Source organism: Gastrolobium bilobum, unplaced genomic scaffold, assembly GCF_033153095.1.
Source record: "Gastrolobium bilobum isolate Gb01-03AN ecotype WA unplaced genomic scaffold, APGP_CSIRO_Gbil_v1 utg19765, whole genome shotgun sequence".
Classification (NCBI taxonomy): Eukaryota; Viridiplantae; Streptophyta; class Magnoliopsida; order Fabales; family Fabaceae; genus Gastrolobium; species Gastrolobium bilobum.
In genome coordinates, this window is record NW_026897847.1 from 274543 (window position 1) to 295856 (window position 21314).

At 33.5% G+C, this 21314-nt stretch overlaps 2 protein-coding genes across 2 annotated transcripts; both read left to right on the forward strand.

Moving 5' to 3' along the window:
* The first annotated feature begins 497 nt into the window (after positions 1-497).
* Positions 498-8068, forward strand: LOC133310814 (amino acid transporter AVT6A-like). Its single transcript, XM_061511799.1, has 5 exons — positions 498-927; positions 1082-1234; positions 1958-2161; positions 2374-2839; positions 7939-8068. Exons 1-5 carry the CDS (start codon positions 498-500, stop codon positions 8066-8068), a joined length of 1383 nt encoding a protein of 460 aa, XP_061367783.1.
* Positions 8069-12286: 4218 nt separating this feature from the next.
* LOC133310828 (amino acid transporter AVT6A-like) lies at positions 12287-16848 on the forward strand. The gene is made up of 5 exons (XM_061511826.1): positions 12287-13190; positions 13344-13496; positions 15001-15204; positions 15367-15832; positions 16629-16848. Exons 1-5 carry the CDS (start codon positions 12761-12763, stop codon positions 16756-16758), a joined length of 1383 nt encoding a protein of 460 aa, XP_061367810.1. The 5' UTR covers positions 12287-12760; the 3' UTR covers positions 16759-16848.
* Positions 16849-21314: the final 4466 nt, after the last annotated feature.

The following is a 21314-nucleotide window of genomic DNA, read 5'->3' on the forward strand; positions in this document are numbered from 1 at the left end:
ACGTGTGTCTCTTTCTCTCGTTAATTGGCACATAAACAAACTGTAATCATCTTTGCACTCAACTTTCGCTGTACATTTACTCTGTCTTCTAATTTCTCCCTTTTCACTACTACATTTTGTTCATTGGTTCCAAATTTACAAGCTTTTTGGAATATACCCAAAATCTCTGGACTTGTAGGATTCGGTGCTTATTTTGCTAGAGATACTTGGGTTCTGAATTCTGATCGATTTGGTGATCTGGGTTTTGTTCAATCTCTCTAGGGTGTTTGAATCTTCATTTTTATTTTTAATTTTTGATTTTCTTGATTCTGGGGTATCTTGAATTTTTGTTCAGGTTTGTATCACTTGTGGATTGAGCTGAACTGAACTGATTGCTTCCAAGTTTGAATCTTTTCTTCAATTTGAAAAATGGGTGTGTGTGTTTTTCACAGAGTTGATAAGGTGATTTGAAATTTCCACCAAAAAAAAAATAAAAAACCATAACTTGATAGCTGAAAATGACAAGTGGAAGTCTTGCACCTAAGGAAGAGAAGACAAAATCAAGAAAGAACAAGACAGTTATTGATGAGAATGCACCTTTGATACCTAAGACTCAGGAAAGTGATGCTAAGTTTGATGATTTAAATGGAGCTTCATTTTCTGGGGCTGTTTTCAACTTGTCCACCACAATTATTGGTGCTGGGATAATGGGCTTGCCTGCATCAGTGAAAAAGTTGGGGATGGTGCCTGGTCTTCTTGCTATAATCTTAACAGCTTTCTTGACAGAGAAGTCAATTGAGTTCATGATTAGGATTTCCCAGGCAGGGAATCTTACTTCTTATGGAAGTCTCATGGGAAATGCCTTTGGGAAATTTGGAAAAGCTCTGGTGCAGATATGTGTTATAGTCAATAACATTGGAATGTTGATTATTTACATGATTATTATTGGTAAGGATCATATCCTTAAGCTTAGTACTTAAAAATTTATTTGGGTGGACTTTCATTGTTATCATAGGTTTGGGTTTTAATTCATTATCAGTCAATCTGTTTAGGCAAGCACTTAAGAGTTGTCTAATTCAGTTTTGTATTATTCATATTGAAGGTGATGTGGTTTCTGGAACATCTTCAAGTGGAACTCACCATTCTGGTATCCTTGAAGGATGGTTTGGTGTCTATTGGTGGACTGGGCGTGCATTTGTTCTTTTTGTTACAACACTTGCTGTGTTTGCACCTTTGGTCAGCTTCAAGCGAATTGGTTAGTATTCTTTTCTTTCACTAATTGATGTGAAAAAATAAAAACATACTATTAGCTTGGAATCTCTATTACTTAAAAAGTATTTGTTAGAAATGTTGATAGTTAAGTTAATTTAACATTAAGGCTTAAGATCAGCTGGGAATCTTAATTAATTGCGTGTTAATTGCCCGGATTTCTATAGTACACAGTTTTGTTATGGTTTGAAAATAAATATTTTATGAAAGGAATTAAGGAAACGAAAAACTGAAAATTGAGGAAAACTTTGTGTTGCTATGTTACCATATATGCTATATTATAAGTATGCCACTAGAATGACATGACTTAGTAGACATGCATTATAGTTTTAGGATCACTCTATTGCTTTGGTACTTTATAGTTCTTGCGTTTTCTACCAATCTATTAAATCCTTCGAGCTATATCTTTTGTATTCAAGTTATGTGATGGGATCATAGGAGAGGTATTATCATGATAATTTAGGCTCATCTTTATAACTAAAAAAAAAATCATTCCTTATTAAACCCCGACTAAGAGTGAGAGTAATAATTGTAAATAATCTTGCGGCCTTACCCATGCATATTTTGTAAAGAAGCTATCTCCAGAATTCAAACTTATTATCTTTCCATCACAAAGGAACAGTTTTATCACCGCTGCAGGCTTGCCCTCTTTTCAATTTTTATAACACTTCCATGAAATTTTTACCTGCTTGCTCTGTGGTTGTTGCAGATTCATTGAGATTCACATCTGCAATATCATTTGGATTAGCAGTTGTTTTCCTTGTCATTGCTGTGGGAATCTCAATTTTCAAGATTACATGTGGAGGCGTTGGTATGCCAAGACTCTTCCCCATCATTACTGAAGCAGCATCAATTTTTGAACTGTTCACTGTGGTTCCTGTGGTTGTGACAGCCTATCTCTGCCACTTCAACGGTATGAACATTTTTCAGACCATTGTTTGGAACTCAATTCGCTTGTTTTAATATTGTTTATATGCAGAACAGATTTATGTAGCTATAAGTTGGTTATTAATTTTCATGCAAAATGTTGTGAGGTCAACTGTTGCAAAAGTTTCAGTTATGTGGAAGCATGACATGATTGCAAAAGTTTTCTTTATGGATATATGATGCAGTCTTTATTTGCAGTTCACAGCATAGCTAATGAACTTGAGGACTCCTCACAGATTCAAGGTGTTGTAAGAACTTCCCTTGGTCTATGTTCTTCAGTGTACTTACTCACAAGCTTCTTTGGGTTCCTACTATTTGGTGAATCAACTCTTGATGATGTGCTTGCAAATTTTGATACTGATCTTGGAATTCCTTTTGGTTCTGTGCTCAATGATGCTGTTCGTTTAAGCTATGCTGCACACCTTGTACTTGTATTTCCAGTTGTTTTTTATGCACTGAGGGTCAACATAGATGGTCTCATTTTTTCTTCATCAAGGCCTTTGGTTCTTGATAACCTGAGATTTGGATCAATTACTATTGCCCTTATTGGTGTTATCTTTCTGGGTGCAAATTTCATACCAAGCATTTGGTATATTTTCCAGTTCACTGGTGCAACAGCTGCTGCTTGTTTAGGATTCATATTTCCAGCAGCCATCACTCTTAGGTGAGTCTGGTCCCTCAATTCTTTTTGCTCAGTAATTGATTTGGTTTGGCAATATGGTTTTTCTGTTGTCTATTCATAAATATCCCCGGTGGAGTGCAAGTAGCGGTGGCAATTTGAGTTGACCCGTCCCGACCCGCCACCAACCCGTCAAAGACGGGGCGGGGCGGGTTGGTCTGCCTTGAATATGGGTTGGAAAATTAAACTCACCCTGTTTTATGGTAGGTTGACGGGTCAACCCATCAACCCGCCAATTAAAAAAAATTAATTAAGATTTAAAATAAAATTATATTTTATGAATTTTTTTAATATTATTTTATCTTATTTCACATTTCTCTTAATTTTTTTCAGTCTCAATCTTAAATGTATACTAATATTTGTCAAACATTTTTTAGGAACTCATTTGTCTCCGTATATAGATAACATTTGTCATAAATAAAATTGTTATTCTTTATCTTTTATAGGAAGTATTAAGATAAAAAAATTGGATATCACAAAAATTTAATGACAAATGCTAATTGTAATAAAAAAAAAAATATAACCCGGCGGGTTGAACCCATTTTGACCCACTTCTAGGCGGGGCGGGTTGAAGTGGGTTGAGAACCTCAATCCAACCCGCCCCGTTTTGGCGGATTGACGGGTTGACCCGCCGGGCTCAACCCATATTGTCACCTCTAAGTGCAAAAGGTATATATATATATATATATATATATATATATATATATATATATATATATATATATATGAAGTAGGATCCTTTGACACTGGATCTAAGAGCCGTTAGATCAAAAAAGATCAACGGGGCTCTGATTAGTAAGTATGTGACACCGGTGTCAAAGGATCCTATCCCTATATATATACATGGGAAAAATGTTTATCATTTTAAATGTCATAAAGTTATGTCATTTTAAGAGAGAGATAGACACAATAAAATATTTTTTTATTTAAAATTAAAATTAAAAAAAATCGCCCACTTTCTCTCCTATGATTTCCATTCCTTGTGTCTATCTCTCTCTTAAAATGATATAACTTATGTCATTTAAAATGACAAACACCAAACCCTATATATATATATATATATATATATGGGAAAGATCTTTTGACTCTGATGTAGGAATAAGAAGTATTGCTCCCCATCTCATCCATTTATCTCTGTGTATATGATGATTGTAATTTATTGAATCACATCCATTAATTAATTAATAATTTCTAATAAATTACAGTCCTCAAATGAACGAAGATTAACGGTTGAGATGAGAAGTAAGACTTTTTATTCTCACGCCAAAGTCAAAAAATCCCTTTATATATATATATATATATATATATATATATATATATATATATATATATATATATATTCTGTTATCATTGCTCCACTTTTTCGGGTGCAGCAAACACAAAAAAAGTGAGACACACATGTTCTTAAAAAAAAAAAGTTAGGATTCTCCGGCATATCCTGCTTTTCTATGTGTTACTACAGAATTTCCCTTCTGTAATGAAAACAGAAGTACATTTCTTTTTCTTTTTTTTGGAGTTACCCAACCCTAATTATCTCTTTGAGATGAGTTGGCTCCCTCCGGTATCCCCACGAGCTTCGACTCTTTGAGTCGGCTATGGGACTAATCCGGAGTGCGAAGGAACAGTGATGGCTAAAGGTTCAGCCTCCTCCCCAAGAATGCATTCAGCGAGAATCGAACACATATCCAACCCCACTAACTCAGCGCCAAATTACCAACTGAGCTGCACCCATTGGGTACAGAAGTACATTTCTGAGTGTATATATATATATATATATATATATATATATATATATATATATATATAACGGTTATAATTTAGGAAGTCATATGATTTGATTAATACTAATTAATCATTAATTACATTACATAAACCAACCGATGATTTCCGTCCATCAACAGCTGAGATATAATATAAAACTTATTAGTCTTACACTGATGTAAAAAAAAATCTCCCCCATATATATATATATATATATATATATATATATATATATATATATATATATATATATGAAGAAGGTTATACTTACAACTTTTTTTTTACAACCTCTTACAACCATATCTTAACACCGTTGATTTCCGTCAATCAACGGTTATCATTTATTGTGAATTAATAATTAATTAAAGAGTTTAATTTGCAAAAATTATAACCGTTGATTGGTGGAAATCAACGGTGTTAAAATATGGTTGTAAAAAAAAAGTTGTAAGTATAACCTTCCTCTACATATATATATGGGGTTTACATTTCTGCAGCTATTGTACGTGTTGTAATCAAATACTTGCCACATATATACTTGAAAGCATTAAATGTGGGGAATCATAACCATACAAAGGATGAAAATATTAAATGTGGAGAATCATAACCACACATCTGTCGTTGTTGTACATAAAGCGGCTGCAGAAATGATTATATATATATATATATATATATATATATATATAAGATTCGCTTTTTCTACATTCACTGCAGATAAGTTATCTGCAGTGAGCCCAATACGACTTCGTTTTTGGGCGAAAATCATGGTATTTTTGTAATTTTAATTTATTTTAGGGTTATTATAGTCTTTATAATTATAATTTTTTAATCTTTCAATCCCAGAATGACGTCGTTTTGGGAATAAATGCAGATAACTTATCTGCAGTAATTGCAGAAATATTTTTCAGATATATATATGTATGTATGTATGTATGTATCAGGATCATTTGACTCCATTGTAAGTTACACTCTTAATCTTGTCCGTTGATTCCACTTATATCTAAGGGCTCTAATTTTTTAGTGATGTGAGCCATTAGATACAAGTGAATCAATGGTCAAGATTGAGTGTAAGACTTCTAATTTTTACATCGTATAAAAATATCCTGCCCTTATATATATATATATATATATATATATATATATATATATATATATATATATAGGGTTAGGATCATTTTACACCAGTGTAAGTTACACTCTTAATATTGTCCATTGATCCCATTTATATCTAAGGGCTCAAATTTTTTAGTAATGTAAGCCATTGGATACAAGTGAATCAATGGTCAAGATTGAGTGTAAGACTTCTAACTCTTACACCAGTGTAAAAATATCCTACCCCATATATATATATATATATAGGGTCAGGATCATTTTACACCAGTGTAAGTTACACTCTCAATCTTGTCCACTGATCCCACTTATATCTTAGGGCTCAAATTTTTTAGTAACGTGAGCCATTGGATACAAGTGGATCAATGGTCAAGATTGAGTGTAAGACTTCTAACTCTTACACCGGTGTAAGAATATCTTGCCCCATATATATATATATATATATATATATATATATATATATATTTGATTAATTTAGTTGATTGTAGGATTTTGTTCTTTGACTTGCACAGATAGCAAGTAACCACAAGGAAGATAGCATTAATCTGGTGTATGTGGTAAATACTAACAGGATTCTGAATTGTTAGAATATCTGACATAGCAAATTGCAGAAAATGGTGGTAGTTGCGTTATCTACAAGCATACCACTATAATCTATACCTAGAAATTATGTGGAATTGTTAAAGCTTAACTAAACAAGGGCAAGTGATGAGTTAAGGATTTTAAGATATTCAACATTCCCTTTTGAAGAATAACCAGTTTCTTTTAAATCACATAATATTATGTGCTTTTAAATAAAATGATTGTATTTTATGGTGAGAGAGACTTGTCACATAATAAAAGATTATGGTATGGAGTGTGAGAGTTATTAATGAAAAAAATTAATTTAAATATTAAGTGTGTTTGGATATTCAAATGAGATAACATCTCGTATTAGTTGGAAATGAAGTGAGTGAAGGTTATATAAATAAAGGGAATTAATTTTTTTATTTTACACGAGAATTTTTTTTTTTTTTTTTTTTAACAGAAAATTTTTTCATACTACACTCACAATACATGAGTGGGTCCACAAAAAAGTGAGAAGACAAAAAAGTCAAGATGAGACTCACTCATATATTGTGAGTGTAGCATGAGAAAATTTTCTCATGTAAAATTAGAAAACTATTTCCCATAAATAAAAGGATGTCTTAAAATTTTGGGTTAACACATAATATTTGATCCACTTGGTACAATTTGTAATAGGTATGACTTTAATTAGCATATAAGGAAAATAATTGATTTCTTTTCTTTATATATATTTGTAGGATTTATTAATGTTTCTCATTTGTAAGAGATAAATTTATTTTTTATATACACATAAAAATATGTGGGGGTCCATATGAGCCCATATTAAGAGAAGAGAGAAAAAAATATAAATCCCACATACTTTTATATATATATATATATATATATATATATATATATGGGAAAAACTACTCTTATGTTGCATAAGAGTAATTTATCTTCAATAGATCCATCGAAAACCGTGACAACCTTTTTTCTTTTTTTCCTTTTTTTATAAATGGTGAATCCCACCACACATGTATCTATAACATAAGAGAAGATCTCTCATGTAACATGAGATTAGATTAACCCTATATATGTATATATACATACATATATGTATATATATACATATATATATATATATATATATATATTAAATCCATATTTGTAATTGACACTACTTTCATCAGGTAGTTGAAAATATCTTTCCAAAAGTCTAGGGACGTTTGGTACGATGTATTTTTTAGAATTCCCGAAAAACTGAAAGTGGTAATCATATTTACTCACATTTGATATAAGTTTTTTAAAATTTTCTCAAGAATCTGATTTTTTCGGGATTTTATTTTGTGTATAATTTTTTTTGAAAATACCATCCAGGGGTATTCTAGGATTTCTACGACAAGAGAAAATTTAATACAACTAAAACTCAATATTCTCGGGAATATTTTAATCTATCAAACACATTTTTGGTAACATTCCCATAAAACACATCTTCTTATCATATTTCTAGAAATCATTATCGTATTTCTGGAAATCGTGATTTCGGATAATTTTTTTTTTCTTCCCCTAATTTCATTTAACCCTTTATTTAATTACTAAATCATATACAGTTTTCTCGAATATGAAACATTTCTTACACAATCTTCATTTAACATTTTTCTTTACTACAGGGATCGGTACAACATAGCGACTAAAAAAGACAAGATCCTGTCTTTCTTTATGATAGTTCTGGCAGTCTTGTCGAACGCTGTGGCTATATACAGTGATGCCTATGCCTTGATCAAGAATAACAAAAAGTGAATGATTTCTTTAAACTTTCTTTAGAAGCACGTTGTACTTTGTACATGTATGTATGTTCCTAATGAACACAATGGGCAGGGTTATTGGCCAACTACAAAAAGGTTATTGGCCAACTACAAAAATCATGAGAGGGTCTAATGGGTTGATTATAAAATATACTAAGAAGTTATCATGTGTACAAATATTATTTAGACTTGTGTAATGATCTGCAACATGTTGAGCCTCCTTTTTGTAATGTGTTCTTTGCTATTGTAATTGTAGAGGTTCTCGTTGAATGTGCCTAAGTAAGAGAAGCCGATATAATTGGTATTGTTGGTGATGAGTTAAGTGAAAACGATATAAATAAAAGGATTATAAATCTAAGGATATGTTATTTTACCTACTTTTGATTTGCCTATCTCTTTCAACATTATTGGATTATAATTTCATTCAACAGTAGAGATTTGTAATATAAAATAAACCATTTTACTCTTTTTATTCTCCTTCTTGCCTCTTACCTTTTCTCTCTCCTCCTCCTTCTCTCTATTAACCAAGACACAGACAATTCATTGTATTGTAGAATTGTATTTAGTGTTTCTCTTTTAAATAATAAAATATGATGATGTAACTCATTGTATCGTAGAATTGTAGCAATTGAATCAGCAAAACAAAAAAATCGATTAATGAATTTGTGCCCGCAACTCATTATAAGATAAATCAATCAACATTTTTGTTTTCTTTCTCAACCATGGAGGTCTCCACCCTCATTGGCACCATTCAACAATTTAGAGGTCCCTGATCTGAAAATTTTCCTTTTTATTTATTGAATTTTCTTCATTTTGTCGGTGATTGAAATTATGGGTATGAGGTTGCACCATTTTGCTATCTCTGCCTTAAACCTGGTTTAGGTGTTTAGAATTATTGGTTTTACAGTGAAACGAATTATGGAGAAAGGAGAGGAGAAAGAAAGGGTGTGGGAGGCACTAAGGAAAAAGAAAAGGGAAAGAGAGTTTATTTTATTCCGTGAATCTCTACCATTGGATGATATTATAATTTAATGGTATTAAAAGGGGTAGGCAAAAGTAGGCAAGATAAAAGTAGGTAGAATAACATATCCTTAAATCAAATATTTTAAAGTTTAGAGTTCAGATGTGATATTGAACTCATTTATTGTGATTGATGTATTTTAATCCATTGATACGATCCATCGTCATAGGCTCCCAATATCTCACATGATAATGCTATTAGAGCTAGGTTTGGCTTGGGCTAACCAACTTGTCAATCCTGTTATTTTATTTAAGTTATTTTGGCTGTGATAGCCTAATGATATGAAATTCTTAAATTCAGTTAAATGAATTTTCAAAAAATAAAATACTTTCGAAGTATGGTCAAAATTAAAATTAATCAACACACTTGTTTTTAGAGTAATATATAGTTTTGAGTTCCGTATTACTCCAAGGCATACATTTAAATGAGATTTTTTCTATTAAATTCGAAAATAAATGTTCATATATATTTTTTTAAATAATCAGTTTTATTTTTTTCTTTGGCTAAAACAAATATTTTGAAATTTTATTATGGATTCACATAATTAAGTTAAGGATAACTGCTTCTAAAATGGACGGTGTTAACACCTTTCTTACATACAATGAACTCTCAAATTCACTCTTGTTTTCAATTATCAGTTTCTTTAATAAATGAGTTTTTCAAAATAAACTTTAATGACAATTCCATTTTTTGTCTTTTTTAATTTTTTGCTTCTGTAACAGGAAAAAAACTTCTTTTTCTACACAAACAAATAGATGTGTGGTCCACAATTTTTCCTTTTTTTTTTCTCAACTCACTTTTTCTCTCTTCTTTTTTGTCTCTGCAGGTTCAAACAATGGTTTTCATGTAACATTATACATGTATAACCCTTTATATAAACTATGATTTAGAACGGGTTCGGTGCTTAAGAATATAATACTGGGTTCAGTCTCGGGATTTATAGAAAGCACACGGGTTCAGTTTAACACTTTATGATATTGGAAAAATTAGACAGTATATCTAATATTGTTGTATAAATGAATTATGAATAAAAAGTTAGAAAGGACATGTCTTTTCGTTTTGAATAGTCGTGCCTTTTGCTTGTGAATTGTCGCGTTTTTTCGCTTGTGAACAGTCGCATCTCTTTATTTGCAAATAATTGCGCCTCTTTGAAACGAATAGTCATGCCTCTTCAGCTAGTGATTGTTCATCTCTTATATATACCAGTGTTTTGTTAACTCAAATACAAGCTTTTTTTTTTGACTCCTTGCCAAACCTCTATTTAGAGTAACCCTCACATATTGTTTTAGTTGCGATTGATCAATTGTTCTTATGTCCGGCGGTGTTGTTTTTTATGATTATGCCACTGTCGAAATAAAGGCAATCCGTTTTATCCTGGAAGACATTTGTCCATAAACCTTAGGTACCATTGAATGAGCAAAATTATCTCAATGACACAATATTCAATATTGGGAAATTTCTTTAGTGCTACAGATGTACCATAAATTCGGTGCATTTTCCACTCATATTGTGACACATGTCTTATTTTTTCAAATCAATAATAAATAATTTATTTTAAAATTAGGAGAGAGAATGATTTGATATAGAGTAAGACACGTGTCATAATATGAGTGAGAAAGATGCACTGAATTTTCGGTGCATCTATAATACCAAAGATATTCGGAATCGAGTTTGATTTTTTACAATTTTTCTGCCTTACATATTGCATTATGATTTTTTTTTTTGAAAAATATTTCAATCGGTTCATTGTTTCGCAACTAATCTGATTCGAGACGGGTCCAAGATTAAAGTTTTAAAATCTTCCAAAACTGACATTGGGGAGATTCCAATATTATGATTATTTGTGATTGCGTGCAATTTTATGTTTTAAGTGATATGACCGTTACCAATAACAAAGATTTCTACACTACCACCGATAACAAATATAACTATAAAGCACACGGATACAACATAGGACGCAGATACAATACAACATGGACATGGGAATACGCCAAATTTGGAAAATTATGGGCCACATCAAGAGATTTAGAAAATATCTAGGAAGGTCGAAAGAGAAAAAACTTTGATAATGAGCTTGATAATTACATTACAATAAAAGTATGTAGAAGTCAAAATAGCGGACCTTCAGGCTTAAAAGTCAAGTTGAAGTGGTAAAAATATTTAAGAATTAATAACAAAAGTCAAGTAAACATTAGTAAAGAAAGAATTAATATTTTAAAAGTTAAGATGAACCATTATAGACATAACAAAATGCTATCATTAAGCTACTTATTGTGGTCTTTTGAATCTTGTGATACAAAAAATAAACAAATTATCGGTTTACTTTTTTGAATGAGAGTGAAACATGCATTCATTGTATGCTTGTTCAAAATTCAAATCGCGTATCATTGTGCAAAAACTAAGATGTGTCTACTACAAGTTGCGCTCTACAAGGTGTATAAGGGATATGCATGACTTGGACGCATGTTGCGAAAATATGCATTTTGTATTACGTTAATTTTTGCATAAATCATATATGAAGATGATAAATCACTTAAACATATACATTTTTTATACGTGATTCACTCGCATTAGATGAATAAATAATTTGTAACAGATGATATGCTTAACTTTTAGCGTTGTGTCCGTCAAATAGCCAATCATTGTATTATCTCGATTTGCATTGGTATAAAAGATAAAAAAAATAAAAAATTAACCCCTTAAGAATAGCTCGGCTTTCAAAAATTTGCTTGGATCAGAAGTTCAAATCCTATCTCAAGCAAATTTTTGAAAAATATTTGTATGGATAAAAAATTAAAAATTAAAATAAATAAATAAAAATAGAGTTAAGAGCAAGTGTCCGTGAAATATCTTTGTACGGATACATGTTCAATAAATGTATAACTACTATTTTAAAAGCGTCCATACTTAGCTTTTCCAAGACATTTTGCAATTTGAAAAACCCTATTTCCAATTGTTCACGTGCTGCTTTTTTTTTTTTTAAAGTTAACACGTGCTGCTTAAAAAAAATCTCAAGCGAACCTATATACATTATCATTTGTCCTTAGCAAACACTGTTTAAAGTTGTCTGTTTTTCAAGAAAAAGTTGTGACGTTGTTAAGTTCAATTGTCAACGTCTTCATAATTTGCTTACACCAATGATGCTTTACTCAATTCATATCCTTAACAGTTGTCCAATATGGTGCAACAACTTCAATCAATCCTATTATATGTGTGTTTCTCTTTTTCTTTTGATTGGTTTATAAGCAAACTGTAATCATCTTCAACCTTCACTTTTTCAGGTTTCGAATTTTTTCCTTCTTACTTCATTTTGTCCTTTGGTTCCACATTTTCCCAGCTTTTTGGAGAACGGCCAAAATCTCTGGATATGTTGGATTCGGTTCTAATTTTGCTAGAGAGATTTGGGTTCTGAATTCTGATCCATTTGGTGATCTGGGTTTTGTTGAACCTCTCTTGGGTTTTTGAATCTTCACTTTTGGTTTTTGATTTTTAATTTTCTTGATTCTGGGGTATCTTGAATTATTATTGTTCAGCTTTGTATCACTGAGCTTGTGTTTTGAGCTGAACTAATTACTTCAAAGTTTGAATCTTTTATTCAACTTGAAAGATGGGTGTGTTTTGTTTTTGACAGAGTTGTTAAGCTGATTTGAAATTTTCAAGATAAAAATGACGATTGGAAGTCCTGCACCTAAGGAAGGGAAGACAAAGTCAAGAAAGAACAAGACAGTTGTTGATGAGAATGTGCCTTTGCTACCTAAGACTCAAGAGACTGATGTTAAGTTTGATGATTTTAATGGAGCTTCATTTTCTGGGGCTGTTTTCAACTTGTCCACAACAATTATTGGTGCTGGAATCATGGGTTTGCCTGCAACCGTGAAAAAGCTGGGAATGGTGCCTGGTCTTCTTGCTATAATCTTCACAGCTTTCTTGACAGAGAAATCAATTGACTTCATGATTAGATTTTCTAGGGCAGGGAATCTTACTTCTTATGGAAATCTCATGGGGGATGCCTTTGGGAAATTTGGAAAAGCTCTGTTGCAGATAAGTGTTATAGTCAATAACATTGGAATGTTGATTATTTACATGATTATTATTGGTAAGGATCATATCCTTAAGCTTAGTACTTAAAATTTTATTTGGGTGGAATTTCATTTGTTATTATAGGTTAAGGTTTTAGTTCATTACCCATCAATCTGTTAAGAGAAGAGCTTAGGGTTGTCTATCAAGTTTTGCATTGTTCATATTGCAGGTGATGTGATTTCTGGAACATCTTCAAGTGGAACTCACCATTCTGGTATCCTTGAAGGATGGTTTGGTGTTTATTGGTGGACTGGGCGTACTTTTGTTCTTTTGGTTACAACACTTGCTGTGTTTGCACCTTTGGTGAGCTTTAAGCGAATTGGTGAGTGTTCTTTTCATTCATTTAAAAAATAAAAAAGATATTTGTAGCTGTGTCACTTATTTAATTACAAATTCCTGAAAATAACTGTCCATAAATTAGGCATTAGTGTTAGGAAGATGACTGAAATACTGGGATACATGCTTAGAGTGGCATGCATAACTACTAGTTGTAACCACCCTTGGTTGAGCTAGTTACAACCTATCAAGCACTGACACTTCAAAAATCCTGACGTGTCGTGTCCGACACTTCTCGACACTCTCCGACACTTCCCGACACTCCAATACGCGTTGTAGAGACTCAAAAAAAGGTTCATAGGTTGCGTTTCGTTGCGTTTTTAGTTCCAACTATTAGATTCGTTGGATTACGATTACCATTTTATTGAGTTTAATATAAATATTTGGGATATCTTATGTTTCTTTACAAAATTGATGGATATTATAAGTTTAACTTCATTTTTTGTTAAATTATTGAGTATTAAATAAAATATATATTTCATAAATTAAAAATAATATTTAATATCAAAACGTGTCCTAAAGTGTCGAAACCTAACATTTTTTAGAATTAACGTGTTGAAATGTCGTGTCGTATTGTGTCTCGTGTCCCGTATCGGTATCGGTGCTACATAGGTGACAACGCTAAGGAAGAAAAGAACTTAAAATTTAAGAAAACTTTGTGTTGTTTTGTTGCCATTTTTGCTGAAATTATGACTATGACACTTGAATGACATGAAATAGTAGACATGTATTATAGTTTTAGGATCATTCTATTTCTTTGATACTTTATACATCTTGCATTTTCGTACCAACAAATGAAATCTTTTGAGCAATATCTTTTTTGTTCAAGTTATGTGATGGGGTCGTGGGAGATAATAGGGGTGTGCAAAAAACACAAAAAATTGAACTAAATTGAAAACTGCACCAAACTGCCCCATAAGAATTGGTTTTGTAAAACAATTCTTGAACCTGAGCTAGTTTAAAAACTTTGATTCTAAACTAGTTCTGAACTGAACCGAACCACTTATAATACATTACAACCGGTCACAATTCACTATAGCATTCAATACATGTATAGCTCCATATTAAGTCTGTCTTTTTTATCATATACAGCATTCAATCATACAGTTGGTTAAATATCAACTCAGAAAATGCTTTTGACCATTGTGGGGTAAAGTACAATAACTACAAATAAACAGAATTTGATTCTTTTAAAGTAAAAAGTGGAGAGTTATAGTCTTGGATTGAAAAAATTGAGCAAGTTTGTACGGCATTTTCATATTAGAAAGTTAATTCCAAGCCAGTTTGAAAATACCAACAAAGAGCAGTTTTAACACTAGTTTGTAAGATAAAAAGGTTGAGAACTCGTTTCAAAACCACTTCAGTTCTGAACTGGATTCCAAACAGTTCAGTTCTTGAACAGAACTGAAAAAACCAGTTCAGTTCGGTTCAACTAAAAAATCATGAAGATTTTATGAAGATTTTATGTGCCTGCTGTGTGGTTATTGCAGATTCATTGAGATTCACATCTGCATTATCAGTTGGACTAGCAGTTGTTTTTCTTGTGATTGCTGTGGGAATCTCAATTTTCAAGATTATAAGTGGAGGCATTGAGATCCCAAGGCTCTTCCCAATCATTACTGATGCAGCTTCATGTTTTGAACTGTTCACTGTAGTTCCTGTGCTTGTAACAGCCTATATCTGCCACTATAACGGTATGAAAATATTTCAGACCTATGTTTGGATCTCATTTCCCTTGTTTTAATGTTTTTATGCAGAACATACTTGTTTATAAATTAACTTCTTGGTTTTTTTTTATTTTCTTTATCTTGTTTTTAAATTAACTTTTTGGGGGATTTAATGTTGGTTGTTTGCAGTTCACAGCATAGATAATGAACTTGAGGACTCCTCAAAGATGCAAGGGGTTGTAAGAACTTCTCTTGCTCTATGCTCTTCAGTGTACTTACTCACAAGCTTCTTTGGGTTCCTACTATTTGGTGAAGCAACTCTTGATGATGTGCTTGCTAATTTTGATACTGATCTTGGAATTCCTTTTGGTTCTGTGCTCAATGATGCTGTTCGTTTAAGCTATGCTGCACACCTTGTACTTGTATTTCCTGTTGTCTTTTATGCAATGAGGGTCAACATAGATGGTCTAATATTTTCTTCTTCAAGGCCTTTGGTTCTTGATAACTTGAGATTTGCATTGATTACTATTGCCCTTATTGGTGTTATCTTTCTGGGAGCAAATTTCATACCAAGCATTTGGGATATTTTCCAGTTCACTGGAGCAACAGCTGCTGTTTGTGTAGGATTCATATTTCCAGCTGCCATCACTCTTAGGTGAGTTTGGTCACTCAATTCCTTTTGTTGAGTAATGGATTTTTTTTCCAATATGTGTTTTTTCTGTTTTCTTTAGACAAGTATCCCCAATAATGATGACACAAAAATGGGTGTTAAAATATAATATTTTTTTTTCCAACCGGTTAATAAGAAATTTGTAAAGAACCAATTCAACCCAAAAAGCTTAAGCTGTTGGGTGAGGCTATATTAATGGTTTTATATATCTCAACACGCCCTCTCATATGAGAACCCACTGGGCTTGAAGCGGGGACGATGCACAGGCCCACCTACCTGTGCGAAGAAAGAAATTCCACTAGAAAGAAAGTGGGGGGCGGTGAGGATCGAACTCGGTACACCGAGGCTTTGATATCATGTAAAGAACTAACTCAACCCAAAAGCTTAAGCTATTAGGTGAGGCTACATTAATGATTTTATATATCTTAACAAAATTCAACTAATTCGGTTCGAATATTGTCAAATCCATATAAACTTATATAGTGTAGCTCTCCTAACACTATTTTCTTCATTTTCATGACTCGAGTTCTTGATCTCTAATCAAGGGAAATAAGTTCATTACTACTTGAGCTAATGATTGTTAGTATTTGATAGACTTATTTAGATGGTAGGATTTTGTTCTTTATAACTAACAAGGAGAGGAACATGACAGGGAAGGTGGAAATAACTTACTGTATATGCTAAATTCTAACAGGATTCTGAATTTTCTGTTTATGCTTTTTCTGCTAATTAATTAACTTAACAATCATCATTAAACAATTTTTATTTTTTTAAACTGCAGGGATCGGTACAGCATAGCAACTAAAAAAGATAAGATTCTGTCTATCTTTATGATAGTCCTGGCAGTCTTGTCAAATGCTGTGGCTATATACAGTGATGCCTATGCCTTGATCAAGAAGAACAAAAAGTGAATGATTTCTTTAAACATTCTTTAGAATCCCATTGTACATTTATGTTGGTAATGAACAGAATTGGCAGGGTTATTGACCAACTACAAAATCAGGCCTAATCATGTGTTGATGATTTTTGGTATGATGATTAAAGAGTTAAATTTGTTGAAAGGGATGTAAGTTGATCCAAAAACTACCTGTATGCAATACTCAAATGATAGTATAAATAAAGTCATTTGAATTTATTTAAATATATATATACTAAGGGGTGTTTGGTATAAGAGATATTTTTTTTACTAGGAACACAAATTTGTTGGGAACATGGTGGGAAGAATTTGTTGCCTGGTAAGTTAATAAAATGCGTTTGGTAGGATAAAAAATTTCCAGGAAAATTGAATTAAATTTACTGATGTTATTTTTGGTTGATAGTAAAAAAGTGATGGGATAACCCCCAAGGGTAGCTCAGTTGGCAGCTGAGCTCCCAAGGGATTGCTTGGTGCAGGGATCAAACCCTGCCTCAAGCAGTTTCTTGGAAAATCTTTGGGGGCCAGAGGATAAGCCAAAAATCTTCGGTTGGGGGATTAGTCTCGTCCTTTCTCCGGTTGCGAAGCTTAGTGCACCCACTGTTACAATGAGGGGCTAGCCCAAATGGGCCGTACCCGAGGGCATGGTGCCCAGAGAAGGTTGAATGAGGATACCTCTTATAAATCTTGAATAGAACTTTCATTATGAAAAACTAAACTGAAATGAAGTTACAAATCTGTATATATACATCAGATTCAGAAACTGGTAAAGGAACGTGCAAAGCAAAGAAATAACTAACTCTGCAGTAACTAACTTCTAACTAACTGCTAAACTGATTAACTAATCTACTGATAAGTTAAATAAAGGTGACTTGTCTTCATCCTTTATTGTGCTGACGTGTCTTCAGCATTTTTCTGATATGGTAATATCCCCCCACAAGTTGGACTTAGAATATCGATGAGTCCCAACTTGGATATAGCAGTAGTAAAGGTAGAAGGGAAGAGTGGCTTAGTAAAGACATCTGCAACCTGTTGAGAAGAAGATACAGGCAGAAGATGAATGAGGCCAGAGGTGACTTTCTCTCGAACAACATGGCAATCTAATTCCACGTGTTTTGTGCGTTCATGGAATGTGGGGTTATGAGTGAGATAGATAGCAGAAACATTGTCACAATAAACTGGAACAGGATTGGGCGAAGGAATATGAAGATCCTTGAGAAGAAAATCCAACCATTGCAACTCACAAGCTAAGCTGGCCAATGCCCTGTATTCTGCTTCACAAGAAGAACGAGAAACGGTTGTCTGCTTTTTTGTTTTCCATGAAATGAGAGAAGATCCAAGGAAGACGCAATGGCCTGTAATAGAGCGTCTGGTATCCAAGCAGCATGCCCAATCGGAATCAGAATATCCAGAAAGCTTCAATGAGTTATTTGAAGGAAAGAACAAGCCATTGCTGGGAGAATTTTTGATATAACGAAGCACACGTAGTGCTGCCTTGTGATGAAAGTCAGTAGGAGCAGAAACATATTGACTTAATTGTTGAATCGAGAATGTAATATCTGGTCTAGTTGTAGTCAAGTATAGAAGTCGTCCCACAAGTCTTCTATAAGGAGAAGGATCAGCCAAAGGTTCACCTGTGGATCGACAGAGTTTGGAAGAAGCATCCATGGGAGTTGTGGCAGGTTTTGCACCAAGCAACCCACTGTCAGATAAGAGCTCTAACGCATATTTGCGTTGATTCAGAGTGATACCTTTCTTCGAACGAGATATTTCAAGCCCCAAAAAGAAGCGAAGTGATCCAAGATCTTTAATTCTGAAACTTCGATCAAGGAATGTTTTGACACGTTGTATTTCTCCCATATCATCCCCAGCTAGAACGATGTCGTCTACATAAACAAGGAGAGCAGTAAAGGAGGATGCTGTTTTAATGGTGAACAAAGAATGGTCAGCTGAAGATTGGATGTAATTCAAGGATTTTAGAGCAGTTGTGAGTTTATGATGCCATTGCCTGCTAGCCTGTTTCAATCCATAGAGGGACTTGGTTAATTTGCAGACCTGGTTGGGTTTGTCAGTAGTAACACCAGGGGGAAGAGTCATATAGACTTCTTCATTAAGATCACCATGCAAGAAGGCGTTGTTGACGTCCAATTGTTCTAGAAACCAATTGTGTGCAGCTGCAAGAGCAAGAACCGTACGAACTGATGTGAGTTTTGCTACTGGGGAGAAAGTATCAAAATAGTCTATGCCTTCTACTTGGTTATATCCTTTGGCAACCAGCCGGGCTTTATGCCTCTCGATTGAACCATCAGCCTTGTGCTTTGTTTTGTATACCCATTTGCAACCAATGGGAGTCTTTCCATGGGGTAAATCTACCAGTTCCCATGTTTTGTTTAAGGCAAGAGCAGCTAATTCAGCATTCATAGCTTCCTGCCAGCAGTGGAATTTCACTGCTTGATTATATGTTGTAGGATCAACCTGCATGATAGTGTTATAGCAAAACTTTCGAAATTTGTGAGAACATGAGTCATAGGTAAGGACCTTTTGAAGAGGATGTTTGATGGATGTGGTTTGAACTGAATTACAGTGAAAGTCTCTAAGGTAGTGAGGTGGGTTTCTGTTTCGGGAAGAACGACGTGATAAGTTGGTTGGTTCTGGATTATTTGGTGGTTCTAGATTATTTGGTGGTTCTGGATTATTTGGGTGTTCTGTGTCTTCAGCATTATTTGGGTGTTCTGGATTAGTGGGTGGTTCATCAACAGGAAGTGGTGCTGAAGAAGGAAAAATATAAAAGGGTTTGGGATTTGAATCATAAAAAGATGTTTGGTTAATGAAAGGAAAATTAGACTCATAGAAAATTGTATTTCGGGAAATGAAAATTTCTTTAGATGTTAAGTCAAAAAGAATGTAACCTTTTGTGAATACAGGTTGACCAAGATGGATGCATTTGCGGGCTCTTGGAGACAGTTTGTGTCTTTGAGAAATCAAGGTGGATGCATATGAGAGACAACCAAAAACACGCAAGTTGTTGAGTATTGGTGGCTTTTGATATAGACACTCATAAGGTGAACTGTGATTCAGCAGAGGAGTAGGCAAATTGTTGATCAGTAAAGTGGCATGAGATACAGCAAAGCTCCAGAGAGAATGAGGTAAATTTGCTTGAAAAGCAATGGCACGTGTGACATTCAGTATATGTTGGTGTTTCCGTTCCACCAAACCATTTTGTTGTGGAGTCTCAACACAACTGGTTTGATGGATAATGCCATGTTGAGAGTAAAAATCTGACATCATAAATTCCTTTCCATTATCTGAACGAATGCATTTCAAGGAAGTGTCAAATTGGTTATGAATATAAGCTATAAAACTCTGCAGTAACTTTCTGGTTTCACTTTTGTGTGACATAAACTTTACCCAAGTGAACCTAGAGAAGTCATCAACCATTGTTAAGAAGTATTTATATCCTTGAATGGAAGGAACTGCAAATGGCCCCCAAATATCCACGTGCAGCAATTCAAAAATTTTGGTAGATTGAGAATTACTTGAAGGAAAAGGTAATCTCTTTTGTCTAGCAAAATGGCATATATCACAAGGCTTAACATGAGTACTGGGAATAAAGGAAAACTGAGTGCATAAATGTTTCAAGACACTCTCTGAAGTGTGTCCTAATCGAAGATGCCACAACAAGGCATCATTCTTATTACATTGAAAAGCAGAATTAAAACTTTTGAATTGCAAAGCTGAACTCTCTGCATTATTGAGGATGAACAAATCACCAACTCTTTCAGCTGTACCAATCATCCTCGATGTAGTTCTCTGTTTGATCAAACATTGTGAGGCATCAAAAGTTAGAGAACAGTCTGAATCATCTAATAATTTTGTCACAGAGATTAGATTAACTCTGAATTCAGGTACAAGTAATACATTCTTTAAGCTGAGAGTTGAAGTGACATTAACTACGCCAGAATAGGAAGCAGTAACTGAAGAACCATTTGGCATACTAATGAGAATAGGCTTAATCTTGTGAATGGATTGAAAAACAGAATGGAGATGTGTGATGTGGTCTGTTGCTCCCGTATCCAAGAACCAATGAACAGAAGTGTTACCTGCAAAAATCGAAGGTTTTCCATCCAAGTGAATGGCTTGAGCCATATTGGTAGTGTGTGTGATCTTGGATTGCTGCATATAGTTCATGAATTCTTCATATTTCTCCCTGGGAACTGAAACTTGTAATTCTGGTGCATTCCTGGAATCAATGGTATTGTTGGCAGAATGTTCTTGAATTGAATTGCATTCTTGAATTGCATTGTTGGCAGAATGTTCTTGCTGTGAGCTCCTTGAGCGATATCCTTGAGGGAAACCGTGCTTGAAATAGCAAGAATCAATGGTATGATTGGTCTTTTTACAGTGTGTGCAATACTTGTTTACTGAATTATATCCTCTGCCAGCATTTGAACGACCTCTCCCTCTAGTCATGTTGTTGCGTCCACGATAGCCTTCTGATGAACTCGCAAAGATTTTTGCTTCTGTTACATCATTACTGCGTATTTCTGTCATGAA